Genomic DNA, 12,715 nt, shown 5'->3' with positions numbered 1-12,715 from the left:
TTAGCATCAGACTGTGGTGGCACTGGTTTTTATCTGCCCACCATCGTGTTTCATCTTCTGTCTTCTGGTTCTTATGGTGACTCCTCTGTCAATCCTTGTGATCCTGTAGTATGGTCATCAGGAGACCCCAGTCCCCACCAGAGACAGGGTTGAGGCTGACTTAAGTGCACTGTTCCCCAGCACCACTGCTTAGTCTAGAGACAGATGCATGACTCAAAGCCCTGGGGTCGATGGGTAGAGAATCTTTCTGAGAAGAAAGCCAAGAGGGACAGGATGATGATATTCTGCAAACCTCTGTATTCAGCTGAGCTGACCTCCACAAGAGAACTTCCCATCAAGTTCAATAACATAGCATCTTGTCATTTGTGTGAGTTCGAGTTGAATTTCTATAACTTGCAACAAAAGGAGTCCCGAGGAATGTGACATTTCATTTGACGAAATAAAATAATCACCATATTAACCAATCTGTCTTGAAACCCCTTCCTTTTCTTAAACACTTGGGATTGTAACGTATGCTTATGTAAATTCTTACAATTTAAGTGACATATTTGAGTGCAAGACACATTTAGCCTAGAAGCTCATGTCAAACAATTCTTTATTTTTTATGGTACAAATTAAAAGTGACAGATCTGAAGCTGTTAAGAAATACACAAAGTGCAGCTTTACCGACCATACAGATATTGCTCTAGATTAAGTACAGTTATTATTATTTTTTAAACATTAAGCAACCTGTGCAGATAAATCAGCTTTGGTTTCAATGTCAGAGCAAGTAAGGAGCTTTTAATATCCAGTTTGGCTTCTTGGTCACAAGTCTATCATGTCAAGTTCTCGTCATGATGATTTTTCCAGAACAACCCAGTCTGTTTCCCCTGCCCTCCCTCCTGCTGCCTGCTCCAGGCATGGAGAAGCAGATCTCTTTGCGGTGGCTCATAAGTGACCCTGGTGACCAGTCTAGATCACAGCACATAGGACAAAAAAAAAAAAAAAAAAAAAAAAAAAAAAATCATTTTCTTAATAACAAATAAACAAATGTGCTCACATAATTTCAAGTTGAAGACAAGCAAATCACATGACAAAAAGCTCATTACAAAATGTTCTCCAAAGAGATTTTTACAGTCAAACATGGAAATGAAAATCAATTTTCTTTTTCTCCATTTTTTTTTTTTGTTAAGCTTGGTCATTAACTGGGTACAAGTAGAGTGCTGAGGTAAAACATTGATGAACAGTTTGTATTTTTTTTCTTAAAATAGGAACAGTTTAGTATTGCGAGATTGTCAGCAACATTTAGCCGTATCTATACAATGTGCATATACCTACAAATATTGAACTTTGGTCCAGCGTAGAGAAGACGAGCAAAGGCAATTTACGATTTTTTTTTGGTTATAGCTTGAGTTCTTTGATACGCCTCTACTTGTTTTGTTTTGTTTCGTTTTTCCTAGCTCCTTTTGCTTTTGTGTTCTCTCTTTTGTGTGTTGTGTGTGTGTGTGTTGTGTGTGTGTATCGTGTGATTAGAACACAAAGAAACCAAAACCTTGTAAATACAAGTGAAACTTTAGCTGTTCAAAATATTTTTTTTGGATGAAAGAGGAAAAAAAACCCACAAACAAGTATAAAATATAGTATCCATTGTCATTTTTTTCATCGAATAAAGAAGAAAATGAAGATGACAATAATTTAAACGTGAGAAAAATATTGAAGCTTGAAGTACAATCACATATGCCCAAAGTGGCTTTTATTTTTTGTTGGTGACAACCTTAACCTTCAGTTCATGGAAACATAAAAGACATTTAAATGTTATTGGCATATGAAATTGTTTACAAGTGGAAATAAGAAATGTCATAATAAAATTAAGCAATAGGTATGGTCCCGAAGACTTATGAGTTACACAGTATAATTTATATTTCTAAGAATCTGTTCAGGCACCTTTTTTATGCCTTGTAGCAAAAAATTTATCTGTAAAAAATTAATATAAGAAGCATTACAACACCTTATAAATAATTTATAAAACAATACAAAATTATAAAATTATAAAAAAAATCACTGCACATGAATGGTTTCACGACTGTGGGATGAATGTATTTCTTCTTTGTTCTACTCCGGATGATCACTGTTATTTTGTATTTTCACTGTCCTAGTTATACCCTCCCAATTATAGATCTCAGAACTGAGCAGGCCTTATGTAACTGCTGCCGGCATATTTTTAAACATTTAACATCCGTCATATGTTATCTTGTTAACTTCTCTTCTTGGGGAGCCTTTCTTGATGGAATTTGGAACAGGTCCTAGGAGAATACAAAATCTGTTTTAATCAATAAAGTTTTGGGTTTCTGTGTTGTTGGTATTTGTGCAGTTTTTGAGGTGGTGAAATAAGTACCATGATGTTGTTGGCATGGAACAGGCTAGTTGTGGTCCAATTAGCATCAGACTGGTAAAATGGAAACACCTTTTCGAGCAACTAGTTCCTCTTTCAGGATTCTTTTTCTTTGTTGGTAGTTTTCTGACTGCTGCATGAATCATCTGAGGGGACAATTACACTGTCCCATTTACATGACAATAAAGGAGCCCAAGGAAGAATCTAGAACCCCTGGTAAAAGGGAGGGCATTGGGGGAAGGAGATGGTGTTTCTAATTGATTTGTCAATTTGAGGTGGGTTTTCTCTTTTTTCCTCCCAAATTTACCTCTAGATAGTACATGAGCATGATTAATAACGAATTACTCATAAATATTTACATTCTGAGTGCAGGCAAATTCACGGTTCTCTTTTGAGTGCTCCTTTGACAGAACACCTGCATACCTGGGTACAAATATCAGTTGCAGGTTCCAAGTGTTCACCTGCACAGCCCTCCTCACTTCTCAGCACATTTTTTGGGCTTCTTAGGGTATTGTGACCCACAGAATCTCTTGAGCAAGTTATATTTTAAAATGTACTAATCCTCTAGTTCTAACAGTGAAAACTATTCTGATGTGTTATACGAGCTACTTCTCTATATTTTTCTTTTGGTGGAGACACTTAAAACTTCCTTTCTCCTCATGAGTCAGCCCCCAATTCCAATTGTTTTAAATCTGCCTGTTACTTTTGTGCTCTATTTATTTATCCCAAGAACAACTGCTTTCCCCCACAAGCCTGCCATCACAGACTTGATGAGAGGGGTAGCAGAGAAGATGAGATTAACAGGATACTCCTCGATGGCCCTTAACAATGATCCGGTTGCTATCACTTTCTTCGTGGCCTGTTTCTTTGTGTAGGTGTATATGGGTGTGTGCATGCCTGTGTGTACTTTGAAATCTTGAGACATTTCTTTGGCTATCAGACTTCTGAGAGAAATTGCTTTGCACAGAAGCATAACATAGATGTAAGTATTGAACCAAATGTGCAGCTTATGTTTATATTACAAAATTAGTTTTGGTCAGCTCTCCATATACGTGGCCAACAGACTGAGAAAAATCCCAAGCTCTGGTGTGGACAGTGAGCACAATTACAGCTTATGCCAGTGTTGACAGTTCATCGAGCAAAGCCCTAGTTATTTTGGAGTCTCTCCTGCATTTCTGTAGGATCTCAGTGGAAAAGACACGGTTCTTCCCCACTTCTGCGGCCTTCCAACAGACCTCCGAGACCACGGAGATGGAGAAATGAGGGAAGAACGGGAAATGCGAGCTCCGTTTTCTTTTCTCAAACCCACAAGTCATAGTGAGAAGAAAGCAACGAATGCTTTGGCACACGATCCAGGATGCCCCCCTTAAACAAACAAACAAACAAACAAAAAACACCCAGAAGGAAAAACAAACAAACAAACAAAACAAAACAAAACCCTCCCTCCCCACAAAAAACAAACCAATAGTGAGCCTCACAGAATGGCTTCAACAATGGTACCCACCCAGTTGGTGGAGACAATAGATGGGAAAGATGGGAGATATCAGGCTTCCTATTTTTCTGTTAGTACAAATGTAAAAATTTGTAACACAACTTTACACGCAGAGAAGAGTAGACAACGATCGCGTTTGCAATGCCATGTTTCTGACTTTGGTTAATAGGTTTCATAGTGAATCAGCACTTGGTACCTGAAAGGATGTAGCCCTCCTCCAGGTGGCAGGCTTGTATTCGCTTTGAACAGATACAAGTTTTTGTTGTCGTTTTTTTGGTTTTAGTTTTGTTTTTCTTTTTCCTTAAAACGTGTTCACATTTTCATAATACACAGCAAAAGTATGTGGTTATTTGGTTTGCTTTAAAAAACTGGCTTTGGGGAGACAGGTGGGGGATGGGAACTATCCTACCACACACACCTTCCGTGTGGTGTATTCTTTGTTTAAAAATTTTCAAAAAATTTTCTTATTTTTTTTTTTTTCTTTTTGGAAAACCAATGGACACATATAAACCATTCTGTCCACTTGGTAGTTTTCTTAGTCTTTTACGTACAATGGTGATGATGACTGGGGTGTTGTTAAATTTAATTTTAATTTAATTTTTTAAATCTTCTTTCTTTTCTTTCTTTTTTCTTTTCTTTTCTTTTCTTTTCTTTTCTTTTTTTTTTTTTTTTTTTTTTGGTGGAGTCCCAAGGGGTGGGGTTTCGTTACTGTGGATTTTGCCTCTGATAATGGGTGGACGTCTCTTTAGGAGTTTTCTTCCAGAGAGTCTGTTAAGGGTTCCAGAGGGACTGCCGTCGCGGGCTCGTGCTGTTTTAAGCGTTTAATTGTATTCTTCAGGGCTTGCCTCTTATTGCAGAACCAAACTCTAACTACTTCCCGGTCATAGTTCAGCTTCTCAGCAATTTCCGTCATTTCCTGCCCAGAGGGGTGTGTGTTCTTCTCAAAGTGGGCATTGAGGATCTCAAGGGCCTGGGGTGTGAAGGAGGTGCGCCGCTTGCGCTTTTTGGACGGTTCACTCCCGATAAACTCGGTCAGGTTCTGCATACCTGCTCGATGGCGGGCCTCAGCCTCAGCCATCCACCGCTCAAGCACCGGCTTGATCTTCTGGGCACTTTTAGGGGTGATGTCCAGCTTTTCAAACCTGGCAGGATACAAAAGGCCAGGGTTCAGTTTGGCTGTCAGACTGCTAGCTATAGTGTTCTCTTGGGCTTCCTGTGGTAGGAAAAAGTGGCTTCTCAGGATGGTGTGTCTGGGGGGAGAATTGAGAAAGAACAGTCTTACACTGAGTCCTCTGCCAGGGTGGGCTTCCTGCCTGCCTGCCTGACTGCCTGGCAGGGCGAATTCACTCCAGATTAACAGCCAGCAGCAAGGTAGCCAGCCCCGCCCAAGCCAGCGCCCACCCTCCCAGCGTGCTCCATGCCAGTGCATGCAAACTACGCGCGCACACAAGACGAGGGTCGAGGAGAGGCAGAGACCCGCAGGACACCCGCGCCAGCACAACGGGAACACAAACAACTGCCAGGTTTCCCTCTAAACCCTGAGATCTAAGCTTGCGTTTCAGTTGCACCAGCTTGGCTTCCCCAGTCTCAGACTTCTTGAGGCAAAAATTAACCTTACCAAGTGACATCTAAAAAAACAATAGTTGTCATGTTCTTTTATTTAAAAAGATTATGCTTTACATTTAGTTTTCTTTAAATTCTCCCTGGTTTATCTGGGGTATGAAAATGTTGGAGCTATTAGCATAGTTATGACAATTGGGGCAAGTTCTTTTTTTATGACTCTATTTTTATTGTTCTTTTGCGTCTCATTTTAACTTCTCTCTTGCCCCTGCACTCCACCCCTCCAACCTTTGTTAACAATTTTCACCTTATGTAAGTTAACAACATGCCCCTTTTCCAGGTAAAATATAGCCCAGTTGCTACTTTATAGTTCTGGCTCAAACAGCTGGACACATTGTAATTACTATGGAATACCCCACCCCTGGATGTGCTAAGGCCACCTCAGCCTTCCAATCACTGTCCAGCGTAATGGTGTTCTTTTACACCAGGGCATCAAGCTGTGTTTAATGTGCGATATCTGCAAACTGTACTTGAATGATATCATTTTCTGTAAATGAGGTCTTCTATATGTCAATTGCCATCAGCAATTCTTTGCTACATTGACTTTAAAAAATATGAAGCATCCCAAACAAAATTATATAGAGTGTTTTAAGAGGTCATCCTGGTACCAAATCCATACTCACTTTCAATGAAAAACAAAAAGTACCAGTTCCTTTTATTCATTTGCTTCTTAATTCTAAATCCAAATTCACAACCTTCCAGTATTAACAACTTCAGGTACATAGAATTCCCCTCTCTTTTAAAGTGTTCCATGCTGTTGAGATACAAGTCTGACTGCAAAGTGCACCTTGTTATAATAGTTTGTTTTCATAGAGCTGAAATGAACCTGCCTTAGTCACAACATGTTTTATGAGGATGCTTGCAAAATGACAATAAAGGATAGGTTTCCTTTATGTGCCATAATCTCATTTTTGGCAATATGTTTTTAAGATCTCTTACATTGTGACAAGCAGCACAAATAGGATCAAATTTTAATGCAATTTCCATGGCATTCCCTTCCCTGTAAAATTCAAGGTGTTTATTTTTGAAAAATCCAACTTCCAGTACAGGTCAAGGAGGGAAGAAGTACATTTGTCTTCGAAACAAAGTGAAATAAGTATTTAATATCATTTAATGAGCTTGTCACTGGTGGCCAACAGCTCCTACTGTTGTGATAATTAGCCGTATACTGCATATTGGCATTGTTTACCAGTTTACCAAAAAAGCTCCAAAGCTTGAACTCTTGATAGCATCACAATAGGCTTTACCTCATCATGGCACCAGGGGCATGGAGCTTGTGACAGGGATGTTTAGTGTATTGGTGGCATCTTATTCTGTGCCTCTGATAAAGAGGGACTCAAGGTAGCACCTGGAGTCACTGCAGCTGATTAGGGGGAAATGTCGCCTGAGTGTGCTGGCTCCATTGCACATCCCTTCCACCCTTTGGATTCACTGAAATTGTTCCAGTGTAAGATCTTGATTTTTTTCAAGACTTTTCTTTGTTTGTTCTTGGTAGCTCCTTAGATGACCTCACTGAAAAACTGGAAGCTGAAGCTGGAGAAAGGTGTCTGACCTGCAGTACAAGACTAAAAATTCTCTAAGTCTCTATATTCCACAGTTTTCCCCTCCGCTCTGCTCTGGGAAGACTTTAGGAATCAACATATTTGATTGGGAATGCCCAGGAAACACTAGGTGTGTGAATTCAAACATTAGACAGCACTTCAATCAATAAGAGGAAATCACATTTTAGGGCTAAAAATAAGCCAAAGAGGAATTTAGCAACAATAGCAAATTGGCAACAACTTGAAAACCTGTGGCTGCCTTCATCACAAGGCTGTCAAGATGAAACAAAATTAATGTTTCCCAACAGGGAGCAACAGTATTCATATCATTGATGCTGCTTGTTAGTGTTGATGCTTCTGTACATGTTGTTTGGAATAACATATACAAGCCTTGAAACAAATTTCCCAGCAGTAGTATCCTTGTATAGACTGAATAAAGGTTATTTTCTACAGGGAGGTATCTTATAAGAAAAAACAGTAGGGGAGACCATAGAAGTGAGAGGATCCTATGGTGCTTTTTGTATTTAACAACAATCAATGGGTTTTATGGAAAATCATTGAGCAAAATGTGAGCTGCAAGCTACTACCCCATACTGATGTTATTTATAACCTTAGTCTTAAACTGCAGGAAAAGTACACTTCCGTCCTTTGGGGAATACATTAAAAGTATAAAGAGCAGATAAAAAGACAGCATTTCATGGATCACCAAGAACAAAATCCACTTAAATGAGTTTAGAGTTGGTTTCTTGGCTTTTCCTGATGGAGGAGGACTCATAAGGCATTGCCCAAGAGGAAAAAGCTCTTACCGAAGTGCCTTTGTTACCTCATGCATAAACATGGGATTAGTGCAACACACACATGCATGCATGGGGTCTGCTTCTGACGACTTAACCCGGATCAACTTGAGCACAACCAAGGCTGGATTCTGTCATTTATTTATTTAATTTGGAGGGGGGGAATGGGCACCATTAGGCCAGATTCTTACTACCCTTTTCTGAGCCATTTAAAGCAGCAGCTGCTGCTTCTTTTTAAAAAATATGCTTTTAAAGCTATGTTTAGGAAGGCAAGTAAAAAAAATTCCTTCAAGGTCGCAAGATGGTTAAAAAATTTTTTTTTAAAATGTGTACTTTCTTGAAAAATCCTGATAGCCATCTCTGGACAGAAGTAGTGGGAGTGTTATCGCAAATGAAAACTAGCAGCTTTACAACATTTGTTCAGGATACTCGGTGCAGACAGGAGTCAGTGGCTCTCAGCTGCACAGGAGCTGGGGCCCAGAAGGAAGTCTCCTGACCTGGGGTAGTATATTTCCAATGAGACCGCCTTGGAAGTTCTTTGTGAGTTGACAGGAGTTATTAAGCCAGAACCCCTCCAATATGCTTTAGCATACTTATTTGCATCAACAGCATCAATCTCAACATGTAACTACCCCAAACTTTGTTCCCACGCTCTGCCCCTCCAGCTTTGCCCACCCGGAGATGAAAAGCTGAGCCGAGAGGGCAAGGGGCCCAGGTCGGCCAGGAGAGGTGACAACATGCGGCGCAGGTTACCTGCAGATGGCCGACTGGCTGTACGCAGGGCCCTCTGTAGCACTGAGAGCTTGTCCCACCTGAGTCTGGGTCAGGCCAAGGGACAGGCGCCGGATTTTAAAAGCTTTGGCAAATTCTCGAATCTCTTCCAGATTAACCCCATCCACCTCACCCGCTGCCGTTTGAGGATCTGTGGAGATGTTTTTAAAAATAGGATCAATACGTCAACATGCAACAGAGTAATATCTGTTTATTAGGGTATATAAGAAAGTGGCTCTAACAGCAGAATTGTGGGGAATTCAACATCCCAGAATGTTCTCTTTGTCTCCCAGGTGAGGCGCCAAGCTCTCAACCCCAACTCATTACACCTCTGCAAATCATTCTTCAAGATGTTTCTATCCCAGATGAAGGCACATCTGGCTCACATTGCCACTTCTGCAAGAGAGAAGCATGCTTCTCAGGGCTTAAAGAATAAAACGTGGTGCAGGGAGGCATTTGCTAGGGGGAATGTGATACCATTTTGCCCATAAATATGTTCAAATATTGTGCAAAAAAATATAGACATGTAAAGGTTTCCATTTGAAGTGTCATAATTGGGATCTTCAGTGCTAAAAATTGCCCTTGAAGAAAATAGTATTTTGTGTTTTTCCTTTACCTGGTCACCAGGAAGCCAGGCTAACACATGATAATGTTCCCTAATTTCTTATGTCCACATTAACCCCTCAGAAAAGCACGCTTATGAAGCTGTGAGAATAATATTATCTTTTCTTCCCCCATAGCAGTTTACTGACACAGCTGCCTTTGTCCCCTGAAAGGGCATATAATAAAAAATGCCTACCACAGGAAGGCTCCTTTGGTGCAGGATAACGCGGTCAATTTAGGACTTATCAAGGGAAATGACACAACAGCTGGAGAATGAAACTTTTCCCCCCCTGGCTACTGATCCCTGGATAAATGAAAGCGTACACCAAGCTGGAGACAGCATGGGTTGGGGATGGTGGAAGATTTCAAAGTGCTGCTCAATCCTGCCTGTAGCGAAGCCATTCTCCCTGTGAGCTGTCTCTATTGTTCTTCACCTCATTCCTCGGACTTAGGTGAAAAGTTTCTCTCTTCCTTTTTCAGTACAATAACCCATCAATTTCAGTAAATTTGAGTTCTCTTCCAAAGACTGTGGTTGACTATTTTATGCTTCTGGGTTCAGGTCTATAGACACTCTGGTTATTAGGAAAAGAAACAAACATTTGCATCCCAAATGACAAATTTTAAAGGACTTTTAAATAAATATGTTAAGATCTGAGGGAGTGGGGGAAGGGGTTGGAGCTTTGTGTATAGATTCTCCTTAGTACTGGGGAGGGATCCTTCCAGCCTCCAGAAAATGATCCCTATGAATAGAATCTGCAATAAAGCTGTCCATTATATCTTTATCTTCATAATTGTAAAAGAAGTCTGGCCAGGTGTGGCATGTACCTGTAGTCCCAGCTACTTGGAAGGCTGAGGCAGGAGGATCACTTGAGCCCAGGATTTCAGGACCAGCCTGGGCAACACAGTGAGACTTCATTTCTTAAGAAAACAAAAACAAACAAACAAACAAACAAAAAAGAAACAAAAAAGTCCTGTGGAATTTTCATGTCACTAGTCTTAAATTCATTGTGGGGAGATGGAACAGTAGTATGGCCATACAATTGATCTGTATTTTTCAAAATTACTGCTGGGGGTCCTGAGTGGCGGGAGAAATCAAAACATATGTAAGAAACATTTCCAGCCTCTCTGGAGTTGATAGTCTATTGGGGTTTGGGGTTCAATACTATTGCATCAGAAACAATTAGACAAAAATACCAGGAGAGAAGAATCTGAAGCCAGTGGTATGACATCCACATGGGGTGCAGAGAAGGGAAAAGAGACAGAAAGGAGGGGTCATCTGGTCTTACCCATGGGCAGCAGAGAAAGGAGAGACCTTATTCTGGTTAGTGGGAACAGTGTGCAGATGGGTACAGACACAGGGAGGAACAAGGCTGGTTGGTTGGTTGGTTGGTGGAACAGAAGCTCATTTGGTAAATTCTTCAGTGTAGCACATTCAGACTCTGTTCATGGGCAGGGGTCGAGGAGGTTGCCTATAAAACTGGTTTGGCTGTTAAGATGAATTAAAATCCTACTTTTTCTTTCAAAATATCCTCCAGAAGTCTGGCCAACATTGAGTTAGTAAGGACATTGACTAAGTCATTTTTGGGTCATCCCTAGTGTAGATTGCCCTCTGAATTTTAGATCCCACCAGCATGGTAGGATGGAGTGGCTTCCAAGTTTCATTAAGGATTCTGGGGTGGGGGTTACATCCATGTGCACAGCAGCCTCAAGCCCCTTTTTTCATTTCTTCATTAAAAAAATCCCTAGAGGCAGGAGTTGGAAATGAACAGCATGAAAATAAACCCAGTTTTCTAGTGCTTGCAAATTTTTCAAATTACTTGCCAATATTTAAACACTGATTTCTAAAGAAAAATCTGGATTTTCCATGTTCTTTTGGCTGCACTGGATTTCCATTTGCAGTTGGCAACGCTCACACTGCTGAGACTAATTCTTGTTGCCCTTTTAGCCTCTCATTGTCCTCACCTCCAGCCCCCAGACTGTTGCCTGCACAGAGTGTGTTGTGACCCCACATTTAGACCATACATTCCCATGGTGGGTTCCAGGAGGAGGCAGGAGGAGTCTTAGCTAGTGCAATGACTATGGTCCCCCCAGGGGCCACAGTACATAAATAGAAGAGATATGCTGTATACTGTATAAAAAAATTTGGGGGGGAAAGAAGGGTTATTAGGATTTAAGAAAAAGTTTAAAAAGCTTCTTGGCTGGGGGAGTGAGGCAATAATAACATAATAATTGAGGAAGCCTGACTTAGTACAGAAAGGGACAGTTGGTACAGAATTGGTGAAGTATGAGAAAGGCCTGTACGGTCAGGAGAGAGAAGAGAGGGGCTGGACAGTCTTGTAAGGGTAGATAGTAGAGGGTTGGGGGCAGAGGTGGAAATCCAGAGTGAAGCCAGAGACTTTCCTTGTAAAAACATGGCTTTTAGGAAAGCAGTTTTCTTACTTTGGCAAGCCCAAGAGCCACCAGGGGCCCAGGGATGTGCAATTTTAATAGATCAGTAGATGTGGGGGACCTGCTGACCCACTTGCAGAAATCTTTCTCTGTGGTTTGCAAGGTCTGGGCGTGGCATCCTCTTTATGCCATTGTGTTTCCTAACCCTTAACTGTTGCTCTCTCACCTGTCCAGGTCTGATAGGCCAGATAGGCCAGATGAGGGGGGGCTCCTGAGTGGGGCTACCTTGTTCTTTCCTTCCCACTCTCTCTAATGCCTGGCAAGTGGCAAAGATCTGTGAGTCAGCCGGCTGGCAATGCCAGTGCAGTCTGTGGTTGGGGACAGAGTTTTTTTCTGAGCAAAGCTCAATAGCCCTTGTGAGAAATAAAGTTTTTGCTTTTATTAGCCCCATCTCTAGATCAACTAGAATCATTTGAGGTGCCCAGTATGTGGGGGATGGGTATTTAATCTGAAAGGATTTCTCTGGTCTACTTCAATCCCAGGGACTGTGCTGCCACCAGATTAAGCAGTGCACTGCAGGGACAGTTTATGACTTGGATAGCAGTTTTATGTAAATGCGTCCTATCACCTTTCTTCTCTTCCCCTGCTGCCTTTATTGTCTATGTCTTCTTACTAGTTCTTTGTGACTCGGAACTAATTTCTGTGATCACGGACTATAAGAAGAGAAGAAAAGCAAGTTATGGATTCTAAGCTCTCTGTGCTTTGAAGCAGTCTTCTGTGGAGGATCCAATATTTACTGTGAAGTTCTGAGAAGTAGGCACCTGAGCCATGAGCCCTGTGTCTTCAGTGAGGCCCCAGCAAACATTTACTTTACCAGAAAGCTGAATTCCTTCTTCCTCCTTTTACACATTTCTCACTCCTGCCTTTTCTCCTGATTCAAATTAGGTGGTAAGATAGGAATTCTTGTGAAATTTATTCGGGTGATCGTCTGCTGACAAAGGCTCCAAGAGGGAAAACTTACTTAGCATCCCTTTGTGCAAAAGTGAGTGCTTAGCCTTCTTCAAATTATGTTCCTATCTATAAAACTCAGATGGCAAAATGTATTACATGGGTTGCCCCATGGGTCCCAAGACTA

General features: G+C 41.1%; 1 protein-coding gene across 6 annotated transcripts in view; it reads right to left on the bottom strand.

Moving 5' to 3' along the window:
* Positions 1-604: 604 nt before the first annotated feature.
* The window catches only part of POU6F2 (POU class 6 homeobox 2), a gene marked incomplete at its 5' end in the record, with an annotated part of 470,230 nt that continues 458,119 nt past the window's right edge, over positions 605-12,715 (bottom strand). For 3 of the 6 annotated variants that reach the window (XM_079151758.1, XM_079151759.1, XM_079151762.1), the window contains 2 exons: positions 4,567-5,113; positions 8,572-8,740. In XM_079151758.1, coding sequence (XP_079007884.1) covers positions 4,609-5,113; positions 8,572-8,740 — 674 coding nt within the window. In that variant the 3' untranslated portion in view covers positions 4,567-4,608. Of the gene's footprint in view, positions 2,283-4,566; positions 5,114-8,571; positions 8,741-12,715 lie in introns of those variants that run through there. The other 3 variants (XM_079151760.1, XM_079151763.1, XM_079151761.1) reach the window with 2 other exon arrangements.

This window comes from Sciurus vulgaris, assembly GCF_902686455.1.
Source record: "Sciurus vulgaris genome assembly, chromosome: 8".
In the NCBI taxonomy this organism is placed as follows: Eukaryota; Metazoa; Chordata; class Mammalia; order Rodentia; family Sciuridae; genus Sciurus; species Sciurus vulgaris.
The sequence above is the reverse complement of the archived record's forward strand: the minus strand, read 5'-3'. Positions and strand labels throughout refer to the sequence as shown.